The sequence below is a fragment of the Lissotriton helveticus genome, chromosome 6 (genome assembly GCF_964261635.1).
Source record: "Lissotriton helveticus chromosome 6, aLisHel1.1, whole genome shotgun sequence".
Classification (NCBI taxonomy): domain Eukaryota; kingdom Metazoa; phylum Chordata; class Amphibia; order Caudata; family Salamandridae; genus Lissotriton; species Lissotriton helveticus.
In genome coordinates, this window is record NC_136067.1 from 914,242,904 (window position 1) to 914,270,192 (window position 27,289).

Genomic DNA, 27,289 nt, shown 5'->3' on the forward strand with positions numbered 1-27,289 from the left:
CACTCGGTTGAAAGCGGTGGTTAAGTCCACGAATGCCATGTACATACAACCCCTTTTGGCGAGTGTATATTTACTGATTGTCATTGGTCCACTGTCCCCATGCCTTTTCTGAAACCGGATTGCAAGTCTGAGATTACGTTGCTTGTGTCTAACCATATTGTTAAGCGATCTAAAATAACCTTCCCCAGGATTTTAGCAGCCAAATCTGATAATGAAATCGGGCAGTAACAAGCAGTTTAATCCCTGGTGCCTTTTTTAAAAATGGGTAAAATAACCGCAGTAGACCACAAGGGCAGTAATCCACCCCTTGCTGCAGCGTTAATGCCCTGGCTAGGGTCGTTGCCCAAGTCCCAAGATCAGCCTTGCAAAGATGAGCAGGGACCGTGTAAGACCCGGGGGCTTTTTGTCCTGATGTGGCCACGATGGCTTTCTGGAATTCGACTACCCCAAAGATTAGCAGACACGTCTCAGAGGAAATCAAGAAATAGATCTCGTTTTCTACATTCACATTGCAGTTATACATAATGCCAGAGTACCTTTAGTAAACCTCTTTCATCTCACTTCAATTTGTTGTCGCCATCTTACCTGGTGCCAGAGTCCATCGCTGTACTTCTCTCGGCTTCTCATTCTTACATTCTGTTGACCAACATTGAACATATAAATAAGCCGCCCGTTGGAAAGGAAAAGCGTCATAAAGTTCATCTCCTCCTTATCAGAGACATAGAAGATCATTCCACTCAAATAATGAGTTCTGAAACTGATGGAGAACTGAGACCTGCCAAATGAAAGACATTTTTGATCAACAGGATAGTTTGACTTCAAATGAACACAATGATACTATCTCTGCTAGCATTTATGGCAGGTGTGTGGAATGTGCTTACTCCCTGAGTTGCCTAGGTCCTGGATAACTAGATCACCTGGGTAATCTGGCATCACATTGTTTCTGACCTGTGATTGGGCATGTGTAGCTCTAACCATGGTGTTTGCCTCTCGATTTTGTTGCTCAGTCACAACTCATCTGAAATTCAGATTAATTGGCTCAGTTTTAGATGGTACCTTAAAATTAGAGTTCATTTATGGATACATACATGATTGGATGACTGTGAGCCTCACAAAGACTAGTGGTTTGCCTACTGACACCATAGTATCATCAAGGGCATCAATATCAGTTGCTCGATATCCCTCTAGGTAACACAACCACTAGGAGTTACGATTCTAGGTGCAGACTTACAGAGGGACTACAAGTTGGACACTCAGGGTTGCCTTAGAATTTAGGAATTATCAAGTAAAACAGTAACTCCAGTCCCCATTCAGCCATAAATTCTTAATTGTTCACCCAAATTTCACACAGAGATCCTGACTGTTATCAACTATCAAAGCCTCTAGATGAAAGTCATAGAAACGGTACCATGAGCACTGGTGCATACAAGAACAAGCATTGGCAAAGCCAATAGGTTTCGTCTATGTGCATAAAGTGAAAAAAAGCCTAAACACAGCCAATATTGACTATTTTGCAGTGCTTTTTCCCCTTGCTGCTGTGCAATATGTCTAAAAACAGTGCAGGAGGTTTGAGGTGAAGCAACATGAAGGACGAGAGTGGGAAACACAATGGGCAATGGGAGGAGGACCAGGTGGGGAAGCACTACGGACAGCGAGAGGAGGGCAGGGGTGTGAAAGCACAATGGACGGCGGGAGGAAGGCGGGTGGGGAAACACAGCATGCAGCAGGAGGGCATCAGATGGGGAAACACAACAGGCAATGGGAGGAGGGGGGTAAAGCAACATGAGAGAGGGAGGAACAACAACGGAAGAAAGATGGAGGTGAAGGAGAGGTACTGCAAACACATGCACTCTCTAAGAGTGCATGTACAAAAGTAAAAAAAGAGAATGTGCAGGAGCCTGAGGCCAGAGGAAGGGCACTGGCCGCAGACAGAAAGCTGTACTTGGTCCCTGCTCCATGCCTGGGAAGCGAGGAGAAGACAGGGACCAATAATAAGCAAGTAAACAAGAGTGAAGTGGAAATCAACCAATGGTAAGTAATGGGTGGGTTCTAATTCATTTTAAGGTTATTTTGTTTACAAGACATTTTACGCTGTGCAGTCAAACCCTAAAAAGGGGCCCCTGTCCACTGATTGGTACAGTAGACCCCCTAACACCCATGGGTTATTCCTCTCCCTTAAACATTCGACCCCCAGGAACTATTTTCATGCTTGCAGTGGCACATTCCTCCAAAATTACAAACACAAGAGTACTTGTACTGTCATCTTGGTCACAATGCTATCTTGAATTCTAAATTTGAGGACCTATGAGCTCCTACTCTTTTCTGCAGGTCAAGTGGCTTTAGACAGTGATTCCATTATATGTGGATGATACAAACCCCACTGCAACTCAGAACTTCCTGTATCCTATGGAACCAATTAGTCTTTTCTAATTAGTGACTGTTCCTACATACTTGGCAAACTACAATCTTGACTTTCTGTTGTGTACCAATAACCTGACCAGGTTCCTTCTCTACCCCCTTCTTAGCCAGTGATGTATCAATGGTTTCAATGGGCCCACTTGCAGGCAAGAATATTGGGCCAGCTAACTCTTTTCGAATAGTAAAAGACAGCCATAATAATAATAATAATAATCCACATTTGTATAGCGCACAATCACCCGTTAGGGTCTCTAGGCGCTGGGGGCCGTCGGGAAGATTAAGCAAGCTATTGCCCAGAGTCACATGGTGCTGGGCTAACCTGCCGCCGGAGCCGGGGATCGAACCCTGATCCCCAGATTCCAGCGTCAGTCGCCCTGGCCGCGGCGCCACACCTCTCCCATAAATGAGTACAATGGGCCTCTTGCAAGCAAATGACACTACACCTGCCTCACAGGCGCGGTGCGTCCACTGAAGCGTAGGGGCGTAGCCTCGTGGAAGCACCGTCAAGCACTGCAGTTAGTAGTAAGGACAAAAATATTGCTGTTCCAATCCTCACGTGCGTGACGTCCTCGCTGAGAACGCCGCGGCCGCTACCGGGACACACCCGACACAATCGGAGTGCGCCAGGGGGTGGGGCTGGGCTAGGCTGCTGCAGCTTGAGTGACAGTCCACACTCAGCTGCAGCAGTAGTGCGCATGTGTATTTTTGGGCTTTGATCAGCCAGCACATGCGCTTACTTCTTCTCCTTAGAGAGGGACCCAAGGGGTGCTGTTTCATACAGCACCCCAGGGCCGCAGCCCCGGGGTTGAAAAGGATGGTAACTGTGCCCCCCTAGCCTATCCTGGCGCTGCATGCAGTCCCAGGCTTGGTTGGTCCACCGCGCAGAAGGACAGGCAACCATTATTGGGTGCCGCACGTGGGTGGTGGCACACTGCCGCAGCCGTACGTTCTATGGCCAATCACTGTGTGACTTCATGTGAAGCCATGCAGTGATTGGCCATTTCGGGACGCACGCTGTCTGTTTGGCTGCTCCCTCTGCTCTGGAACTGACACACCGGACAGTCTGCTGGTGCCTGCTGCTCGTGACGGTGGACTTGGAGAGTTGGACTCGTGTCACATGTCATCGACGTGTGTACTGTAGTCACTCACTACTAGTCAGTGTAGACTAGAGAGAGAATAGAGATCCTGCAATTGCGAAAAAAATGAAAAGTAAGAGTCTACTCTCGAACGTGTTAGTTACAGTAGTGGCTTCGTCGCGGTATGTGAAAGATCGAGTGAGTGATCTTTTCTAATTTATAGTTGTCGATGCTGCAGTAATAATTTTTTTCCTGAGCTTTGATGGCCTGAGGGATTATGTATTTTTATATAAATTATGTATATATATATCATCAAATGTGCAGAACAGTGTGTGCGGCTCAGTGCAACAAGACAGACATCGTCGCAGTGAAACACAGGCTGGGCGAGAAGGTTCCAGAATCCAGTTGCGTCATTATTTTCCACATGGTTGGAAGCGCAATGTTGTGACTGTGCCCTATTAATAAATAATGTATGTCTCAATACTCACAGACAATATCTTCCAAAAATATTCGAGGACTGGAGTGTAAGTTTTAAAAACTCTGAACACTGTTAAAGTTCAGCTATGGTGCAAATAAAACTGAAAACTCCCTGAAATTCTCCAGTTATGGTTGGCTCCCCAAACCATAGCTTGCACAACCGGCAAGTTAACCGTAACTTGCACACCACAAGCAATGCTTATGATGGCACAATATTTCTAACAATGAATAAGAGAACTTCACACCACAGCTTTCCATTACAGCACTGAGATCATACTGACTCTAACCATAGCTGCATCATTCATGTTAGTGGTATGATAATAAGGCATACATTTGGGACATTTTGTCCTTTCAATATTTTATTTACAATATTGGAGTGCCACAACATTCTTATGCTCATTATTCAAGAGTGCAGCCACCCCTCAAATTAAGCAATAGCTCTGTCAGCAAATTGACTCCTCCCTGCTATATTAATAATGCTAATGAAATATGAATAAATACTATAAATTAACACACAAAACCATTTATAACTGGTCCACGGGACCTTCTCATATACAACACAAGACCTGTTCCTATGGTGAGTGCACTTCTCCTGATCATAGCCAACCAATACTGTTATTTAATTGGACAAGCGGCTGCGGCATCTAGCCATCTTGTGTTCCTGGATCAGGGTCGCCCTTTTTAGAACATTAATTAAAACAATGCGCTGTTTTCTCTGTGACTCCCTTCTCACTCTACTCTCCCCGAAGAACTATCTGGAGTAAAAGGTGAGTAGGATAAATAAAGTAGAAAAAGTGAGAAACGAAGTGGTGGAGCCTCACGGGAGTAACACCATGGAGGCTAGCAGGATGGTACTCGCCTGCTGCCTAGGTTCTCATCATCAGCATCCACCACTCCAACCAAGAAGTGATAGTGTGTAAAGAAAGATGATGAAAAAGTAAAGGTGCTGGGGAAACAGTGCCTGCCTGTACACCAAGCGTGGTGTACTGCAGGTTTGGACCCAAAGTGTGGAAAAGCGTGTCAACTGGCACACTAGTCCTGTGAATATAAAACCGACCTGCATCACACTAGCCAAATGTCCTTTATTCTGTGCTGTGTGCATGCCCCATTAAAAAAGCCGACATGTTTCGTTGCCTATTGGAAACTTACGGCAACTTCTTCAGGGCCTGGGTCTGTCACGCCACCCTGCACCAAATTTAAAAAATATGCCGTTTCTCAGCGCTCCAAAGGCATACCTTTACCTCGAGAGTGGGTGTGCCTCTGTAACTGTTTTACAGAGTTTTGCCCTCATGCTGCAGCTGTCAGCCGGGACCTTGCGGTTTGTAGAGCGTTGTCTCAGCACCGTCACCACGGGACCTTCTGCCAAGGTCAGTCTCTAGTTGTGTGTATTTCGGGATCGGACGGGCCGGGTCGGGTTCCTTGGCCCTGAAGTGTCAGGTCCAGAGGGAGCCGAGCTAACGCCGAGGGAGGGGTTCCCCTTGGACCTGTCAGAGGCAGCCGAGCCAACTATGTGTTGTTGTGGTTGTGGCATTTATTATTTATTGGGTATGATAAATAAGATGATGAGCCGCGGTCAGACTCAGATCAGCAAGATAAGAATCAGATTGCAGATTGGGTGCCATGTCCCTCAATAAGTTTGAGCGCGCGACGCGCATAATACTGCATACATTAAAATATAAAAATTGTAAAGGAGTGAAGTACAGTACTCCTTTACAATTTTTATATTTTAATTTATGCAGAGTTATGTTATTGGTCCAGCACCCTCCAGTCCATTTGTAGAGAGCGCATTCCTATAGAGTAGCCTGTCGCTGCCACACCATCAGGAAAGCATGTCCAGGGCGAAGAGGGCTGCCACCATCAAGGCTCGAGTCGGGGGTACAGTGAACTGAGCCTTAAACCTGAGATCTGCTCCGGTGGACTCTCTTTATTGTTCAGCCTAGTGGAGGAAAGCACAGGTTGGCTTGAAAACCTACAGGGGCAGAGCAGCCCCGCTTTACAAAGCCACCCTGAGGGCTTTTGTTCCATCTCTCGTGGCAGCATTTATTAGAATTACTGCTTACACTATATGTTGTGCGACGTGACCGGTATATTTGGTAGAAATGTTGTAGTCAAATCATAAACACATGACCCACAATTCACCCCATTGTACTAGTGCCAAGTCATGCTATAAAACCCTACAACATAGCACCGGGACACAGAGGCCTAAAGGCCCCACTGACAGGCGCGGTAACGAGAGACAATCAAAATATTATGACAACGCTGATGGTTAATGTTCTTCCTAGAGAGAGATCATAGTTTTGTCTAGTGGAAGTTTTGGCTCATGGAAAGGTAGCGCAGAAGGTTAATGTGCCTGCTGCAAAGAACATGTACCTGATGCAGATCACAAAATGCATATGATGTAAATAGGTCAGTGAGTCACTGCTTTTGTCAGAGAGATCCTTTTGTTACTTGCAGTTTGTAAGTTAAAATCCTAACATACAACAGCGAGCTATAAACTGTCATCTAAGAGTTGCATGCAAACTGCAAGGAAAAAATTGGAGCGTTATGTTTTTTTCCCCACAGTCTTTGTTTGATTACCCTAGCGTTTCAAAAATAAATTGTTATCTTTTCATTTTCAGCACCTAGTAAAGCCTGACAATCTGAAACATTACCACATTTTCGGGCAATTTGTCAGCGAACAACAAGAGGCCCCCAACTTCCTTTGCTGCTCTTTCACCCCGACTACGACCCAGCAAACACCAGTGTTAAAGGTAAGGAAACTGATGCTATGTTTCTTTACATGGGAGTTAGCGCTATGTATGTGGTCACTCTCAAGGCCCTAAAGCAGTGTGTTGCAGTGCCTCTAGCAACCACTATGGCACAGAGAGGCAGGAGGCAGTAAGGCTGTATTTTTAGCAGTCATTTTGTGGAAAGGGGAGCTGTTGGAGATGTATTGCAATACTGCACAAGATATATGTATTTATACTGAAATTTGATATTATTGCACTGCACCTTATACGTTGTACTTTGATTATTGACAGGTTTCTTTAATATATATATTGGTAAGGCCAGCATCGGCATCACGAATACAGTACAAGAGCTGATTACAAGGTCATTCCAGGCAGGGCCACTTGAAGAGAAACTACTTTTAAAGCAATTAGAACCTCATCAGCCTGACATAAACCTACAGAAAACTTCCCAGGACAGAGGAAAAATGTCAAAACGTACATTCTCAAATGCCTGGTACACAAAAACTGATTGGTTTACAGGGCGCACTTTAAGAAATTCTCTGTTTTGCTTCCCCTGCTTGCTGTTTGGTGGTGAGTTTTCTTGGACACATCAAGGAATCACAGACTTGAAGCATTTGTCGGAAAAAATAAAGAAGCATGCATACGCAAGAAAGCCTATGGAAAACCTGACGAGACTGGGAATGTTGGGGGAAGACGCACCAATTGAGCAGCAGATAAACGATCCATACCGCAAAACCATACAGAAACACAATGAAGCCGTTGATAGGAACAGACAAATTCTATCCAAGATAATTGATTGCATTAGTTTCTGTGGTGCTTTCAAACTGGAACTGCGAGGCCATGATGAATCAGAAAGTTCCTCAAAACCTGGGATCTTCAGAGCCCTAGTGGATTTAATAGCAAGCATAGACAAGGATTTGGAAACACATTTAGCAAGTGCTACAGTCTTTAAGGGCACCTCTAAAACGATACAAAATGAACTCCTTGAGTGTATGCTCGAAAATATAAGAAGCCATATTGTGCAAGAGTTGCAAAACACAGACTTTGTGGCTATTCAGGCTGATGACACTACTGATGTGGCCACTAAAACACAGTCCGTATTAGTGTTTCGGTACCTTGACAAAGACAGAGACGTTGTGGAGAGGCTCTATGGTTTCACACATTTAAGAGACTCTAGTGCAGCAACCATTACTGCAGCTATACTGTGTCAACTGAACTTACATTTTTGTTTTTGAGGCAGCTCCGGAAAAATTATCACACAAAGCTATGATGGTGCGTCCGTAATGAGTGGAAGCCTTAGTGGAGTACAGAAAATAATTTGAGATGTGTACCCTAATGCTCATTATGTGCACTGTTACGCCCACCAACTCAATCTTATTATGCAACAGGCAGCATCAAAGATCACAGAGACACCAATTTTCTTTCAGGATATAGGAGGCATAGCAGCATTCTTCTCACGTTCCCCCAAAAGAACAGAAGCCCTTCATGAGATTGTGGACAATGGCGTTCCAAGGGGATCCTCAACTCGTTGGAAGTTTAACATCCGTACAGTCAACCTAATCTTTGAACATAGGGAGGACCTTGAGAAATGTTTTGTCGCCATAGAAGCCAATGATGAGTTTGATTACACAAGTCAGAATGAAGCCCGTGGCTTTGTTAGAACACTACAAGACAGAGAGTTTCAGTTCTTACTGTTTTTATTTCATGAAATAATGCTTGCTGTCGACACGTTGTACAATCAGTTACAAGGAAGAGAGGTAGATACTGTCAAAGTGCAAGAATGTACCACTATGTTTGTACAAAGCATAAGGAAAGTGAGAGATGAGGTTGACAATTTAGAGAGCAAACTGCCAGAGCATTCTACTTTTGCAAACCGCAGGAAAAACATCCACACTCTGGTTTGAATTGCAAAGGAGATATGTGACATTGCAATTGTGCAGGCACAAGAACGTTTTTCATTCACTAAACATTTGGTGAGTGCCACATTATTGCAAAGTATAGAGTTTGCAAAATATGATGAATCCTTCCCGGGGCGTGCTCTGAATGAGGCTGTGCCAGCATATCCTTTGCTCAAAAAAGAGCAGCTGAGAACTGAGTTGTCTGTACTGTACGCAATGCCTGTGTACCGGAAGGCCACAAGTGCCTTGACTTTGCTGGCTTTAATACATAAACTCAATATAGAAAAGTCACTTACAGAGACAGTGACTTTACTAAAAATTGGCATTACCACTTCAATGACAACATCCAAATCTGAACGATGTTTTTCAGCCTTTAAAGCGGATTAAGACACTCCTCAGGAACACCATGCTAGAGGAAAGACTCAATGCTTTGGCGATGCTCTCTGTAGAGAGCAAGCTAGTCCAAAAAATACCGGACTTCAACATTAAAGTTATTGACAAGTTCGCTACTCTTATAGAGAGACGTGCTGGTTTCATTTACAAAAAGTAAACAAAGTTGAATGCTGCTACTTGTTTGTTAAATAAAAAACATCTATGAGTGAGGTACTCAGAAATGCATTGTTATCTCTGTTTTTAAAAGTTTTCTAGTGTTTGTTCTACTTTAGGACTAAACAGATTTTACTGATGAAATGGCACATTATGTAAATTCTGTAGCACCTATACACTATAAACTGTGTGGAAAGACATGCGTGGTAAAGGCACATGCGTTGTAATGGAAATGTGGTAAAGGTAATGCGTGGTTCCCAATGCTTTGTAAAGGCTTTTCCCCAACGGCTGTGCAACTTCTGCTACTCTTAGAGCTGAGATTTTCAAGAAAGTCTTATAGTCTGAATTCAGCAGTGTAATAGGACAGAATGTATGAAGCTGTGTGGTTATACTGAATAGGCAGCTACCTATGTTATGGCATCTATTAGTGTAATAACTGCACTTTCACAATTGCTTTATTAACCTTCCTGCTTTCTCTAATTTGCTTGAAAATGCATGATTTTTATTCTCTTTTTTCAAACTTTTCTTGGGGGGAGAACACCCCCGAACCCCTCTTATGCGCTCGCTCACAACGGTGCAGTATGCCAATCATTTTACACCCCGCCACTTTCAAATTTCACCAGCCACCCCTGCTGCTGCACGATTGAGTGCTATGCCCCTGCTCTTGACTGTACGGATCAGCGAGATATAAACATGCTATTGTGTGACCCTCCCGTTTACCACAGTGCATTTAGTACTAGTAGTGGTGTTAATAGGAAGTGCAAAGTGTACAACGAGATAGAGAAGAAACCCTTAGCGACGAAGTGGGTTAAGCAGATCCATTCTGTCTGCACCAGGCCCTTAGACCAATACTGTTGGCAATAAAAATAAAAAATTGCAAAAGTGAATAACTCAGCTTCAGTTGTGTAAGTTTAGGATATATCTCTCCCACAAGACACTCATTCATTTATTTATACTTATTCTTTTTTTTCTGGAGATGCACGCAACCATAAGTCATGAAAAATGCAATGGCAATTTGTACTTACTTGTCAGCGATCTTTTCAGGAATGTGGCTCAGCTCCAGGCGGCTGTGAGCTGCCCCTCCGAAATGGCTGGCATGGTCAATCACTCGGGGTCTACTGGACAGCTGGCACTGGAAATCTTCTTCTAATCTTGGCATGTGCTGCAGAGCCTTGGGACCCGGAAGAATTCGGGTAATTACATCTTTGTCTCTTCCCATCTTCATTACAAAAAAAAGAAAAAATTATAAAAAATTATAATGCAAAACTCCAACTTCAAAGACACTTTAAAAAATATTTCATAATAGTGCATTAAATACGCCTTTTGTGATCTAAGGACAGTTTTATTACAAATGACCTCATAGGTACATGAACCCATGTGGATAACATGTCCAACAAAGCCTTTTTCACTACATCAGTCCAACACTTAAGGATATGTGGGTATTGAAGAATCAATTTATACAAATTTCAGGCTTTACACAATGATGTCAAATGAGTTAAAACAAAGTGGGTCAGTAAAATTCAGTTTTAATTGTAAAAACGCAGGAACTGGTTTTGCGGTGTCTCCATCCCAGATTTATTCATAGGCCCTGATTCTAAATATGTTAGATTAAGGACAATTTGTGAATGAGAGGCAACATACAAGAGACAGATCAACTGTACAAATTTGAGTCGATGAGATGGTTCTTGTGTTGGTAGTTTTCTTTTATTTGCCAGATGTGTTCAGTAAGCACAGGATCAACAACAGCCAACGTGTTTCGCCCACAGTGCGGGCTTCTTCAGGGCAGTAAAGGTTATACAGAAGATTTATAAACCAAGCGACAGGGACACACGTTGGAATGGCAATCTGGTCTCATGTCGAGAGTGTCTCAAGTAAGGGTAAATTCTTATTTAAGGAGAATACAAGGACCTGCACGTTGCTCGGTCTGAGTCAAGAAAAAGGAGCCGTGTCCGGTGTACGTGGCGATACCAATGTAGCTGATTCGAGGTTGGCTGTTGTTGATCCTGTGCATACTGAACACATCTGGCAAATAAAAGAAAACTACCAACACAAGAACCATCTCATCGACTCAAATTTGTACAGTTTATCTGTCTCTTGTATGTTGCCTCTCATTCACAAATTGTTGTTACTTTTTTATGGTCTACAAGCAGCAGATCATTTGAGGTGGGCAATATAGTTGAATAAGATTGTGACTAATGTCTGGTTGTGCGGTTTCCTTGAACCCAGCTGCTGTACCTGTTTAAAATACATGTTAGATTAAGGGATGGTGTTTACTGCACCGGGTAAGTAAAAATGCCTCAAGGTGAGGAGTTTTTGGTTGTGGTTCATTCCTCTGATTCCAGATTTAAGCCCTGGAATGTGGATTTGGTATTTATCATAAAAACATGGGAATTTTTTGCATTTTTATGGCCCCTTTTTCCCTGATAACATTTGCAAAATATTTCCGGTGCAATCTGTCAGATTAAAACAGCGAGGTGCGGTTATTATCTCACAACTTTGAATTCCGATCCCTGTGCTTGAATTAAAATTTGATCCCACGAGTTATAACCAGGCTTCTTCGAGTTGCTGAGTTAGTGCATGAGCTCTAGACAGCACAATTTCTTTAAAACCAGATGCAGAATGTATTTATGATACTGTCCAATATTGTAACTAAACCACCATATATGCAGGCAACGCAAAAGCACAAAACAAGTCAACATGCTAGCAGCTGACCAACAGGAACATTACTGGACTGGCAGAAAAGGAGTGGAATGGAGACAAGAACTAGGTACCATGTGGAGAGGCTATCTTCTTATGAGTAGGCCTTGTAAATCAGCATAAGGAAACCAAATAAATAAGAAGCCATTCGAAACCCCTTGTAGTCGTCATGAATGATGGCCACCATCACCAATTGACAGTTCTCAGACTTTACATGTGTGTGTGACTAAACTAAATGATAAAAAAGACAAACGCTGCAGTGGTAGTATTGAACTCCAACAAAAGATGTAGGTTTTGTGCTGCTGAAGTAGCATTGGTTTTGGCAAGATGGTAGTCAGTATACGTTTATAGGTCCATAGTTTGCAAGTGCATAGGTCCATCTACCACAATGATTGAGCTGGATGGTTTAGGAGGACAGTCTGCTGCGAGTTGACAGGCTCAGAAAAAAATTCTTTCAGTCTCACACCACCTCACACAGAGGAAGGAGGTGGAAGTTTATCTGTATGTTTGAGTGTGAAATTATATTGGTTTTTATCTAGAACAGTTTGTAAAATGTAGCTTTCAGCACAAAAGGCAGTTTGCTGGTCTCTCGCATCACAAAGACAAGTCTTGTGTAGAATGTCTAGCTAGACACTGGCTGAAGACTCTTCATGCAGAAAATGTCGCTTGACACAACATTTTCTCCATGAACCATGTTCTTGTGGCCGTAAATTTGTCAAATTGCATAATGCTACATTTTGAAAGATTTATGAATTTCCCATGGCGCAAGATTTGAACATTTCACCTCTCACTTTGCATAATTAACATTTCAACCATACTTAATTCTTTTGGGACCAGGTTTCAATGAACCATGATGATTAACTGTTGGGTTTTTACTGTGCCTCTGAGTTTTTCTAGTTGGGTACCATTAGAATTACATGTAAGGAAATGGTAAGGAGATAGCGGAGAAAACAGTCCTTTTGGCAGCTGAATGAAGTGATTATGCATTGGGATCCTCATTTCAGGTTATTTTGAGTAGTGGGGTTCATGATGAGGAGCACCGTTAGGACAAAACGTATAATAGAGAAGCTAGGTATATCTCACACCTTTGCTAGGTTCCAAATAGTATCTTGTAGGCACCGTCCTGTGCTCTTTGCACTGATATAATAGAAAAACCTGGTCTGATATCTAGAGCTCTGAGCACCACTGGGGTATCTGGGACAGTGATATTGAAGAAAACCCCCTCTGTTTGTACTAACATATTTAGATTGATAGACATATAAATATGAGTTTTGCCAATTCATTAGAAACATTTGTGATCACATTCCAGTGCATTGCTTTATTTGTGACTGTACCATGACAGATATTATATTCACTAAGATTCCATGTTGTATATTTAGGAGCCTGTTCACAAAGTGCATTTTCTTCTGTGTTTAATAGAACTGCAACATCTACAACTCCACTTCTTCTATATGTTATGTGCTGAGATCTCCGCTTCAAATGCAGAGATGTCCGCACACATAGTTATACATTTTAGTAGTAAAGTGGAAAGGACGATGGGGAAGGAGTGGCTGGAAAATAGTGAAAACTTAATTCTAAATGCAAGGGGTTTTGGGGGGAGTAATCAGAGTACTTGCACCCACCCTCAAAAGAGTAAGCCCCTTTCATATTCACAAACTGCCCTTTTATAGTTACTATTGCTAAAAGGACTCACAACAGTCATAAATTTACTCCAGCTCGGAGTTGGAGTACATCAATCACCACCTACGGCTACTTACAGGTCCTGCATTATCTACCCATGTAAAATAATGGAAGCAGAGACAAATGGTATTTAATGTTAAAAATTGTCTATAAACAAAACATAATTATTATTTTAGTTTACAATATGTTAATCGCCTTTTATAAATGTAAACATTTAACACTTCAATTAAATAAACATAGACGAAATAATGTGAATTTTTAATTTCCAATTAAGTTTAATAATGCTGAAACAGTTTTTACTGTTCTACAATAAATGTAAATATATATCAGTAATTGCTTCTAATAACTAACAAAAAAATATTTTAAAAATGTTATCAGAAATTTTGTAAAATGTTTAGACTTTTCCGTACACTGACTCTAAACCTGTTTCATTGGGTGGAGACATGTAAGTCTACACTTTTGAGTAATTTTGCACTTGTAAATGGTGAATAGCCAAAGCAGGAAAGTACTAAAAAGTGGAAGAGTACATTTACTGTAAGTAAATTTACATGTGAGGAACACCTTTGTGAATATCCTCCTTAGTCTTAGTAGGGAGAAGTGGCATTATTACAGGACGGAAGAGCATTGACTAGGGTATGTAGTTTGAGGGATGGTTCATATTTGAAAAAGGGGACTTTTATGAGTGATTTTGAAGGTAGATATGATAGGTATCGCTTGGTGATTGATTGGAAGGCAATTTGAAAGAAACGGGAAGAGAAGGTGGAATGGGTTGCAGCAAATGTGTATTCGATGGAGCTTAGGACAGTAGGAAAGATTAATGTTAGTCGGGTACAGATGCTGGCACATGAGAATGTTTTAGCCAATAAGTTGGGGTACAAATCATGATTTTACTTTAAAAATTAGACAAGGAGTGGTCAGCTAGTGCCAAAGGAGAATAAAGAGCACTTAAGTTGGAAAGTGGGTGACTTACAACTCTTACATTTTGAAACTCGCAAATTGCGTGGCTTTGTTACTCGCAATTTGTGACTCGCAAAATGCAATGTACAGTAGTGTCACAGACACTGTTAGCAATTCCCAATGGGGTCCCATATTGCATGCCTCATCAATATTTATGCAAGCGCAACTTGCGACCCCATGGGAAATGGCTAGCACTCCCAGGAATGGTGGCCTGCTGGGGTCAGCAGACCGCCATGTCTGGGACTGCTTTTTAAATAAAGCAGTTTATTTTTTTTAATGCAGCCCGTTTTTCTTAAAGGAAAACGGAATGCATTTAAAAAAGAAAAATGAAACTTTTCAGTTTCATTTTTTAAGGGCAGGCAGTGGTCCCTGGGACCACTGCCAACTCTTAAAAAATATTTTGGGGACCCCTTCCCGTTTGCGAGTGCTTTACCACCTACTTGAAGTAGGTGGTAACCTGCAAATGTTTTGCAGCCGCAAAACATTAGTACATGGCAGTGAGTCAGTGACTCGCAAAATAGCATTTGTACAAGCCATTATCCTGTTTTGCCGTCACAATTGGGCCAATCTTCCGTTTGCGAGCGCAAAAACGGGACATACATCTGGCCCTTTGTCTAGGAAGAGAATGTATATTTTTGAAAACCATGAATGTTGAGATTATAGTAATGATGTTTGCTCAATGTGAGTGTCTTGTGAAAATGAAACACGGGTATCTAGCTGCAATAGGTTATGTGGATGATAGGGAAAGAGAAAGGACATCCGATGTAAAGGAGATTGCTGGAGCCAAGAGAGATAGGACTCAGAACCTTAAAATTAAGATGGAGGATGATATAGGTTTTAAATGAACTTCAGAGAATTCTTGGTTCAGCATCATAGCAGTTTTAGTCATTTCAGTTTTACCAAAGAAATGTTAGGGTTTTCGTCCTACCAGCCGAAACTTACCTTTCTGTTTCGATTTCCTTTTGGTTTAGAGGAGTTTTTCTTATTTTGAACAACAAGGGCTACTGGAGATGATTCCACTGGGCATCCATACAGTGAAGCGTGTACCTTTTCGCTGTACCTCTGAAAATCTTCCACTTCAACATCTCTGTCCAACCTGTGGTATGATTGGATAACATTAAACAGCTTGTTTCCAACCGAGCAATGCAAGAGCTGCGAGTGGCAATGCCAGTATGCTATCATGGACTGGTAAGAATATTAAACAGCTGTTGAACAGCTGGAGAGGATTCTTACCTCCAGTGAAGTTGGATGTAATGGAGAAATATTTTCTCAGGAATCTTACCATCACGGAAATGCAACTATTATGACCATGTATTTGCTATATGTGATTATTTTCCTACAGATGAAGGATTAGGCTAGCCTGTTTAAACATTTATGGTGAAAATACTATAAATATTAAAAGTTCAAAAACCTAAGAAGTGGGCTAATGCTGTCAAATCTAAGAATATCTATTAATTTCGGTAGGCAATGTCACTAACAGGGTTGCAATGTTTGTGCAACGTGACATTTCTTCTTATGCCAGTACCTAGGAACAGGATAGTCTTTCATTAAGAAGCTGCAACAACAATATAAAAATCGTAAAGGTATCAAGCTGAATTGAAGCCCTCGAGCACCTAGCCCATTGGATAGTCCATGAACTAATGTTGCCAACACTGTTAGTAGTCCGGTTCATCTTTATTTCGGTTGATTCACTCTAACTATTCAGTTGTTCTAGTTTAGTCAACACATGTTTCATCAACAGACTTCATCAAGACTGGAAATCATATAATACAACTAAAATACTCTCCCTTACTCTAGAAGAACAGAACCCCTATGCTTCGTGCTTTGTAGCAAAGTTACAAACATTTTATTAAAATTGATGTATAACAAATATGTGTTCTTCAGAAATGTTGCACAGTGGCAAAACCTTACTTTAACCATAGTGATCACCCATGTGTGCATATTTGAAATGAAATGTTAATGCCATATAGAGATTGCTTTTAATAGGTGTGTCGTAACAACCATAACCATACCCAACACCAAATCTAAGTGTTCCCTCATATTGCCACCTTAATGTAAACTTCCAATATCATTCGCCACAAAAGCATCTGATGCATAGAGAGCTCACCCATCCAGTTGCAAAACGAATACTACATTTTCTGACTATCTATTCTAGTTCAAAGCACAAACACTTCTAAGTCTGGATCCATATAGAAAACCATGGGTGCTCCAAAGTATCTATTACAGAGGTCTGAAATCTCCTGGTGGTGGTGTGTATGTAGCATTAATTTAGTTTGGTGATTATGATTGGGAGTACACAACAAGATATTGCAAGATGGCAATCACGTTGGGGCTATGGTGGTTGGTCCATGTGACATAATGTAGATGTGAGGATTTGGTATACATGATGGAATTCAATATGCCGCCTGTGTTTCATGTTAAATACATGCGGCCATCAGGAAAGGTCAGACCTCCGTAAACAGGAGAGGAAGCAAGATGAAAAACGAAAAATATAGCAAATGATTGTTTGTGATTTTCTTTTTCTTCTTAGTAAGATAATATTATTTGTACTGTACCTTACAGGTCAGATTGTTAGTAGAGCTGTATTGAAGCCCAGGCTTTATTTTAGGCACTTGATATAGCGAACTGTGGAATTAGTAAGAATATCACTGCTATGATTCACTATTGAGTGCAAGGCAATAACATTCTGAGGTATTTTGGCAGTGCTGATGTGCTATGTATGAAATTGCTTCAAGGTCTGGTTCAAAGTCCTCCATGTGTGAATTCTCTGTGTAGGCCTAACGGGTTGTGGTGTGCATTTTAGACGTTGGATATTGTCTCCCCCTAAGAGTGGTATGGAGAGGTACCGCTACATGTACCTGAAGTACAAAATGCAGGCTAAATATTTTTGTCTGAAACTTAGAGGACTGCATGCTCGTGAAAACTCTTTATATCCAGAGGCATTTTGCTCCTTCTTTGATCAGTTTGTATTTGTTCTTGGAGAGAGGGGATTAGTAACGCTATCATAGATTTATCTCAACAGACTGTGCTGAATGCAACCATACATTCCACTATGAGTCAGTGAAGTAACTTCAAGGCTGATGTGATACGATCTTGCACCAATGGATACCCTTGTACCCTGATTCTGTATCTTCTGTATTGTTCATATCTGTTTTAAGGGTAGGCACATAAAGGACATTATGGAAGTCCATTACTTATAGCACCAATGATCTAATTAGCTACACAAAAAAACTAAAGTACAGTAGTCTAAGGATCGTTCTGAACATGTCTTGCTACAGGGTTGCCCCCTTGACAAAGCCATTTTCCTGTGTGGTAAATTAGAGTTGCATATTGACTAGAGCACTGAGATTTCTTGCTTTTTGGACCATTTCTTTACATTGCCTAGGGGTCAGTATGGCTTTCCTGCTTCCATTTCCTATCATTTTGTGTCACCAGAACCTCTGTCTTTGACCTATTCAAGAATGGTGCATACATAAATAAGGCAGTCTGCATTGCTTAGAAATGGTTTTAAAGTTTCTCAGGTCAGAACGGCAGCATAAGGTCTATCTTGTTGGTTTAAACATACATTTGAAAGTACAAGTATTGCTAGTCATTGACTAGGGTCACAGGATGTATGTCAATATTGAACGATAATGGCTGAAGAGCAGACCCCTAAGTCACCCCACAGATGATTCTTTTGTGGATGAGTGGGTACAGCAAATCAACATTTCTAGCTGTGATGAACATATGTTGTGCAACCAAAACATGGTTTTGTCTCTGTATGTCTGTAGAGATGGATAATCTAAAATTATAACAAGGTCCTTAGAGAAAAAAGGTATATGGATCCCTGAAGATCACTCAATGAGGATATAGAACCCCTCACTCCAGAACTCCCCTGCATCGCCTTGAGAGCCTGATGCCTTCTGTTATCAAAAATAGTGAACATGTGTACAAAAAAGATCAAATCTGAAACTGCCAAATTAATCAAGGGAGCAGGTTGTCAGTTGTCAATTGAAACACTTCTTTACATTTCCAACCGACTGGGAAGCAAAAGCGTTCAATTCCAAAAGTAAATATTAGTATACTGTTTACCCCTACAGTAGTACCCTGTACTGTAACACTCAGCAGATAATTAGATCACAAAGCCATAAACTCTAGAAGGACTAATTGTACCTATCTTTGATGGGCTTATAGTGCTCAATCTGTTTTTATCTGTTCTCTCTTGCCTTTTTCTTTCCCCACAAATTGCGGCCCTCTGGTACATTGTCTTATTTATGTACTAGTAGGATTCTCATTTAAATTTCTGTAACTGTCTTCTAAATGGTTTCACAATTCACGGAAGAAAACGAAATGTCCAATGTCACTATCTAACAATCACCAAAAACACTAGAAGCTTACTTTAGGTGAGGATAGGGATAACGACCCGATATAATATGGTAAACACCAGACAGAGCTTTACATTTTCAATCTGTGCCCTGTTTGCAGATTGACTTTCAAACAATAATAGAGTTTTATACCACAATGTAGCATGATATCTTTGGCAAGGCGTCTTTCCAAATATCTTCCTTTATCATTATGCATACTACTTTTTAAAATTTTTAATACAAATTCTTCAATCCCTATTAACTATACCTAATATTACAGTCGTTTGGACAGCAAGACTGGTCTCTAAGCTCATCTCAATCACAGACTTGCCTCTCTATAAAGCAACTGTGTGAGACACCAACATACCTGGTAAAATAGGCATTGCTAATACAACCAGTGAGGTTGGCGTATGCAAAGCCAATGGGAGTCCCGCCAAAGTAGTATTTTTTGGCTGTTGTTATTGACTGTCTTGGTTCTGTTTTTTCTTTTTCTTGAACATTTTTGTCTTCTTCGTCCACTACCAGCTCATACCTGCAAACAAAAAAAACACCATTACAAAGTTATGGAACATTCATGTATTAATTTTCTCAAGGCTTTTTGTGTGAGAAAGGTTGATGCACACACAATAGTTGGGTTTCTACCAAAGAAATGTGTTATTTGGCAGAAGTGTTTCTTCTCCAGTAGCCTAGATTGTACCATATTTTATTCTATGGTAAGGTGTATTCTAGTTGTCCTCCAATTCATAGTTAAGCTCACTAAATATTAACAGCAGAATAAACACAAATAACAGCTTTTAAAACAAGTGGCCAAGAAGCAAGATGAGAGCAGACAAAGAGGAATGCGGCATAGGACACATACACTCTTCGCCAACAATACATTAAAATGATGTCTTGGAAATTATAGGATAAATAAGTACCACACAAAAACAATTTTCCAAATTAAAATAAAACCAACTGAAGCTGGGCTACCCTTCCTAGATGAGAGCTGTTTGCCTCATTCTGGCCACAGATAGACACACACACACTCCTTTTCCAGGAAAATTCTGTGCAAATCCTCACTTTAAATGTGATTGCCATGGCTTTGGACTTTTTCTGTTTGGGTGTGAATTTACAGAGTGTTAATATTTGTGACTCCACAAATATTCCCAGCCTTCTTCTTTTGCCAACTATTCAGACAAAAATATTCACCTAGAAATACTGAGAGCGCGAGCACGCACACACACTAAGTGAACAGAGACTCCCCATATACTATATAAAGAAAAATTACTGATGGATATGCTGAGTGTAACTATATTAAAAAAGAAACTGGTGCTATCAGAAAAAGAGGATTGAACAGCAAGCTTGTGGTAATATTCTGTGATAATCTCTGGATTGCAGGTGGTTTGGAGCTACCTTATGGTCACTATAAAGGGTTAGGAATGAATGTGATACCTGGCATGGAAAACTGATTTTTGTGTCTTATAAAGACATTTTCACTGATAGAATGAGGTCACCTTTTCAACCAGTTCTATTAGCTTCGCACTCAGGAAGAGTTGTATTCTACCAGTTATGAATATCTCTCTCTATAACTGTTGTTACAAATGTGATGTGGAAAAGACAGGCTTAAGCTTGCTAGAACCTAACTCTGCCATAGTTTACCACTAGACCGACTCCTGAGCTAAAGTCCCACATACGTTTTCTTTAATGTTGTAATCACATAGCATATAAGCCTAATTGTTAGACAGACACATGCCGAAGAGATAACTGTACCTTGTTGGCATTACAGAAGCAATCACAAAATGGTTCTGGCCATCATTGTAGGGTTTGACTGAGGACTTAACCCGAACATCTTTTACTCTGAAGACCACATCTCCGTCTTCCAAGTAAACAGAGAGCTCGTTCGGCTGAAAGAAACAAGATATATTTATTTGAATTACCCCCTGCAAATTCCTTCAATTCTCAGAGATGAACTGAAGCCTGTAAACATTTGTCTTCAACACACTTCTGGTGAACTCTAATGACCTAATTCTATATGAACTTGCTTTCCTTCTCACTGTCAGTCATTTTATGGCAAGGAAATAGTGACTTGGCTATGTGAAATAGAAGAGAAATTCCCATTAGAGTTTTAGTTGGCCCATATACAGTAGATCCAAGCAAATTCACTGTCCGATATCCTCAAACTGATTGAGTTAGAGAACCAGGGACCAGATGTGCTAGCATGAGGAATACCTTTCCATAGTAGTGTTTATCTCAAGAATCGCAATTAGGAAATCAATATTCAAAATGTACAGCAATGTTTATTCCCAATTAGCTATTCCTAGTAGGTCACAAACTGACCCCCCTCATGAATATTAATGAGGAGTGTCGCAATGTGCGACCCGTTAGGACTCAGCGCCATCACAGAGATGGTGGCATTCTTGGGTCAGTAGATCACCATGTCTAAGATTGGTCTATTGTAAAGCAATCTTTCTTTTTGAAATACAATCCGTTTTTCTTAGAGGAATACGGGCTGCATTTCAAAAGAGACTCCCTGCATTTAATTTTTTTTTAACATTTTCTAGTAAAGAAGCTGGAGCAACGAGAAATGCGGGCACACATCAAGCGTTCTCTCTTAACTAGCAACTGTTCATCAATAATCAGTACATTTCAAAATATAACATCCTGAGAACTGCCATTCTATGGTCACACATAACAACCTAAGAACATTGGCAGAGAATGTTCAACTATGATTCCACCAAGCAGTGAAACAATACACTCATGTACAATAGACTCAGCCTTTTATTCCCTGCCAATACTACACATTCTTAAAGGAGAAGGGGTCCACTTTTAAACTGGTGGTAAAGCAGAAATACTATACGGATTCTGTAGTTGGAAGGGACGCCCCTTCCAAATACCGAATCGGTATTTAATTGAAAACCCAAATTGTAATTTTGTAACAAGTTACTTTATCGCAATTTGGTGTTTGTATATTTGAAAAAGCATTTCACAGTGACATACGTTTTCTAATGTTTCCTGTACTAGATAGACAGGCATAATTACAATTCCTACATTTACGACGAGACAAGCACATTTCATGTGTGCCATCTTGCAGCACATGACCAGCGTTGCTCGATTACTCACCAGGTTGCAGGAACCTGGTGTGTGCATGCCTTATGCATTCTTTTATCATCGTCACCAGCATACGAAAGACTTGAAGCCTGCTTAGCATGTCACCATGAGCACAGGTCCTTGTATTCCAAACTGTTTTAATTAACTTTCTTATTATTCAGTGAACAGGCTTGTCTACTAGAGCTATGTGAAATGTCCGTGTTAAGGGGCGAATTGCCAAATTTGATGTAGACATAGACCCACGCCACTTTGCACACCGCTTATATGCCAGAGGCAGAATGTGCTGTTCACGTTTAAAACCTTTAGGTGTGCTCCAGAGATTACGTTCATAATTTTAGTGCATTCTGCTCATATATATATATATATATACAGATTGCATTCAGTATGTCATAACCAAGATTTTATGACACATCATATAGGCTAACATTATGCAGCGCTTCCTTTATTTGTAAAAATAGGCACGTATAAAAACTTGGAACCTGCATCTGAGTTGAGATCTCACGACCATCGTTTTCCCCTTTTGCCACTACAGGCGAAGCCCATGGCTGTTACATCCGTTCAGAGGAACCTAGTGACTATGAACGAAGCTCTGGGGAGAGGGGTTGGCCTAACGGCTAAGGCGCTCGACCTCGGACTGGGTTCGAGTCTCGGTAACGACGCCAAAAAAAAACCTGTGATTCTGGGCAAATCACTTAATCTCCCCGTGCCTAAAATGAAAGTGTGTCTTCATGTAACGTAACTGGAAAATATGTAAAGCGCTCTGATAACTGATTCGGTTCGGTTCTAGTTCGCGCTATATAAAACTCTGCAAAAAAAAAAAAGAAGCTGACCTTCCCCTTGATCTAAATAAAAAATATTAGTCTTATCTCTTTAGGAGCGGTGAGTACTAATCCGCTGTATAGTGGTAACAAGGGAAGGAAGATCTCCATTTTCTAGTTACCTGGTCTAGGCGGACTTGAATTCTCTTCTGTTATGGATCACAAATGTACTACACAGCTCAATGGCCACCAGGTAAAGAAATATCATTATTCACTTCTCCTTATGTTGTGTAAGTGTCAAGTCATCACACATTTCTCCATATACCATTCAAAGAACCTTTTTCAAGAACCACTGTCCACCTGTAACCGTGCAGATGTTAATGATTTTGTATTCATTGAACTCAATTAACATATGTACAGTAATAAGCATAATAGAGAAAGAGAGCTCTAGGTATTGAGCTTGTAATACCAAACCATGTTAGGATACCTTCTCTGCAAGTATATCCCACGAAGAGGTATCTTAACTCACAAATAATTTTGTAATTTTATTCCTTATTTAAATGAAACATCATTTAGAGAGTGCTTGCTCGAAAAACTGACCTGGCTTTGGACATCTATACCTGATAATCAGATGAAGCATACATTATCAATAAAAGATCAGCACGGCTGAACTCATATGTACAAATAATATCCTTAGTGAGTTGCCAGGTTTCAAATTAAATCTTCATTCAAACTTAATGCACAGACTCCATTTCATTTTTCTTGAAAATGTTCTTTTTATTCACATCTTCTCTTCCTTCCTGTAATGCAAACGGTTCTTCAGAAGTAGCGTGCCGATCTTTTTTTGATACAATGAGCTTGACTCCGTTGTGGAAGGTTAGGGGTTTGATCTTCCTGATCTTTGCACTGCCTGTATTTGGACCTTTTTAAGTCACTAGAAGTGATAGGTGCGGTTTGCTGTATCTCAACCCCATTTTTTATGAATCACACAGTGTCTACATAAAGAGTTCACCCAAGGGATACTATCTTCGGCTCCTTAAATGTTTCATCCATGAAACCACACATTGTGATGGTCATAAAAACAGTATGCCTCTGGTTACCCTAATCGGACACTGTAGTAAAATTGGGTATTGTTAGAAATTGGGTTGTAGGTTGACTGGAGTACGGGCCCTAGTCATGCGGCAACCACAATTTTAATCAGGGTACGAAGCAGGGAAACCCTAATTTAACCTGTGCCCACCCTCTGGTAGCAGAGCAGTCAGGCTTAACTTAGAGGCAATGTGTGACGTATTTTTGCAACACTTCAAAAAGTAAAACCGTAAAAACACAATACAAAAAGTTTCCACACCAGGTTAGATAAATAGACGTTGTTTTAACCCAAAAAACAAGACCAAAACAACAAAAATCTAATAAGTCAAACTTGAGATATTCATTTTAAAAGAATAAAGTGAAAATAGTGCCACAAATCACAAGGTGCCAACAAGGCACATCTGGTTGCCCTGGACAGGGTCAAAGTCAAAAGTTCGGGACAACCGCCATGGAGCGCGGGTTGTCTACAAGGACCAGATTGGGCCTGCTGAGAAAAAGTACCTTGGTCCAGGTTGTGTCAACGTCAAAGATCCTGTTGGTGATGGGGTTGCTGAAATGCAGTCAAAGCGATGCAATGATGTTGAGGTGAAGTGTGAGTGTTGACTCTCACAGTGGCGGTGATGTGCTGGTCCTGATCTGCCCAACACCGGCGAAGCGTCAGCTCCGATGAGCAAGGGGCATTGATGCAGAGTTTTCGGCATCATTGTCGAGGCTGTCGTTGACAGAGATAAAAAGACCTTGAGTGGAGCATCATGCAGTGCTGGTTATGAAGGCGCTGTATCAGGTCAATTCCCAAAGCAGAAGCGATGTGCCAGTTCTGGTAATGCAAGAGGGGCAATGTGCTGGTTCCAGTCCACATAAAGGCATCAGTTTCAGAGAGAATGCTCCAGTTGGAATGACAGACTCATGCATGGCAGAGTCTAGGTGCATCAGCAGGTGTGTTGGAAGTCTTTTATGTTCCTGCAACTTCGGATCAGGAGCCGAGCCAGCTAGCCCTTGGAGTTACTCTTGGTTCAAGTGATGTAGGTCCTGTCCTTCTCACCTGGACAGGGGGCCAGCAGGCAGCAGAGCAGCACAGCAAGGCAGGAGTTCCGCAAAGCAGCAGTCCAGAAGTGTACTGAAGTAGTGGTGTCAGAGGTCCAGTACATTGTACTCAGTTGTGCCTTTGAAGTGAGGTAGGCTTCAAAGACAGGTCTTTGAAGTGCACAGAGGTCCTCCCTTACTGCTTTGACTTACTACAGGGGGGTATGCAACCCTTTGTGTGGTGACAGGACACAGCCTATTCAGGTGTAAGTGAGGCTGGGACCAGCTTGTTCCTCCAATCCCTGCAGGATGGCCCTCCTAACCCACTTAAGCTCCCACTGTGTGTGGCTGTCTAAGGGGAATACACAAAGCCAGCAGTCACCCTCCCCGGAAGTGTATCAGAGACAGGCAGTAGGCACCAAAACACAAAATTAGGAAAATTATAACTTTCTAAAAGTGGCATTTTCAGAACTGAAATTTAAAATTTTACTTCACCATAAGTTGTGATTTAAAATTGGCACCAAACTTGAAAAGTCTATTGCTTCATAGTTGTAGCTACACTTAAAAAATGTAGTAAAGTAATCTCAATGCTATCCTATGGGAGAGATAGACCTTGCAGTAGTGAGAAACGAATTTGAGACTTTTTCACTACCAGGACATGTAAAAGTTGAAAGTACATATCCTGACTTTTAAATACATTGCACCCTTCTCTATGGGTTGTCCAGAGCCTACTTTAGGGATGACTTATATTTACAAAAAGAGAAGGTTTGGGTCTGGCAGTAGGGTTACCTTGCCAGGTTAAATGGCAGTGTAAACTACACACACAGCTCTGAAACAGCAGGGCTGAGTCATGGTTAAAGGGCTACTTAAGTCGGTGGCACAATACGTGCTACAGGCCCTCTAATACACTTTAATTTACAGACCCTGGGCATAAGTAGTGCCATTTCAGGCACTTATAAGTAAATTAAACATGCCAATTGGGGAAGAGCCAATATTACCATGTTTAGGGGAGAGAGGACAAGCACTTTTGTGGAAAATGACAATGTATATGTACATAAGCGGCGTTCATTTGTGTTCACCATACCCCTCGCTGTAAGCAGAACGAATACCGAAGCATTACCCGCATCATCTCGCCAGTACAGGCCCATGCACGCACGTATACGACAGCCATTTTAGGCACCAAGGCCTCTCTGCCCACTCCCGATAGCCAGCGTCTCTCTCTCCCCCTCACTCCCCAGCCTCGCAAGCATCCCCGACAGCCCCCAGCCTCTCATGCATAGGCCATAAAACCCTCTCCCTCTGCGCGACCCCGCTAATCAAGCTAGCCGGGCTGAAGAGAGGTGTTACCTCGAAACCGGGCCGGTCCTCGGATGCTTGTTTCCGTTCTGGGAAGGACATGGCTTTTGTAGTTCAGACTGGACTGTTCCCATGGGGCACAGGGTCAGCGCTGATTTGCATATCGCCATTGTCTAACCCAGGGTGGGGGGGAGTGGAAAAACGATGGATTTGGGCCCATGTCTTTGGACTGGGGTGAATGTGTGACATTGATCCACATTCTGTCCATCATTGTTGTGTTTGCAGTTACCGCTCTAAGTGTACTGGGGATGCTCAGACGTGAGTCCCAGGCACTCCACACCACTGGAATCAAGCTAGCCGGGCTGAAGAGAGGTGTTACCTCGAAACCGGGCCGGTCCTCGGATGCTTGTGTCCGTTCTGGGAAGGACATGCCTTTTATAGTTCGGACTGGACTGTTCCCATGGGGCACAGGGTCAGCGCTGATTTGCATATCGCCATTGTCTAACCCAGGGTGGTGTGGAGTGGAAAAACGATGGATTTGGGCCCAGATCTTTGGACTGGGGTGAATGTGTGACATTGATCCACATTCTGTCCATCATTGTTGTGTTTGCAGTTACCGCTCTAAGTGTACTGGGGATGCTCAGATGTGAGTCCCAGGCACTCCACACCACTGGAATCAAGCTAGCCGGGCTGAAGAGAGGTGTTACGTCGAAACCGGGCTGGTCCTCGGATGCTTGTTTTCGTTCTGGGAAGGACATGGCTTTTGTAGTTCGGACTGGACTGTTCCCATGGGGCACAGGGTCAGCGCTGATTTGCATATCGCCATTGTCTAACCCAGGGTGGTGTGGAGTGGAAAAACGATGGATTTGGGCCCAGATCTTTGGACTGGGGTGAATGTGTGACATTGATCCACATTCTGTCCATCATTGTTGTGTTTGCAGTTACCGCTCTAAGTGTACTGGGGATGCTCAGACGTGAGTCCCAGGCACTCCACACCACTGGAATCAAGCTAGCCGGGCTGAAGAGAGGTGTTACCTCGAAACCGGGCCGGTCCTCGGATGCTTGTTTCCGTTCTGGGAAGGACATGGCTTTTGTAGTTCGGACTGGACTGTTCCCATGGGGCACAGGGTCAGCGCTGATTTGCATATCGCCATTGTCTAACCCAGGGTGGTGTGGAGTGGAAAAACGATGGATTTGGGCCCAGATCTTTGGACT

At 41.9% G+C, this 27,289-nt stretch overlaps 1 protein-coding gene across 1 annotated transcript in view; it reads right to left on the reverse strand.

The window, feature by feature from the left end:
• The window catches only part of LAMA4 (laminin subunit alpha 4), a 467,067-nt gene that overhangs the window by 27,562 nt on the left and 412,216 nt on the right, over positions 1-27,289 (reverse strand). Inside the window, exons 30-34 of the mRNA XM_078648567.1 lie at positions 20,571-20,704; positions 19,189-19,353; positions 15,421-15,574; positions 10,170-10,363; positions 586-775 (exon numbers count right to left, since the gene is read on the reverse strand). Coding sequence (XP_078504693.1) covers positions 586-775; positions 10,170-10,363; positions 15,421-15,574; positions 19,189-19,353; positions 20,571-20,704 — 837 coding nt within the window. The remainder of the gene's footprint in view (positions 1-585; positions 776-10,169; positions 10,364-15,420; positions 15,575-19,188; positions 19,354-20,570; positions 20,705-27,289) is intronic.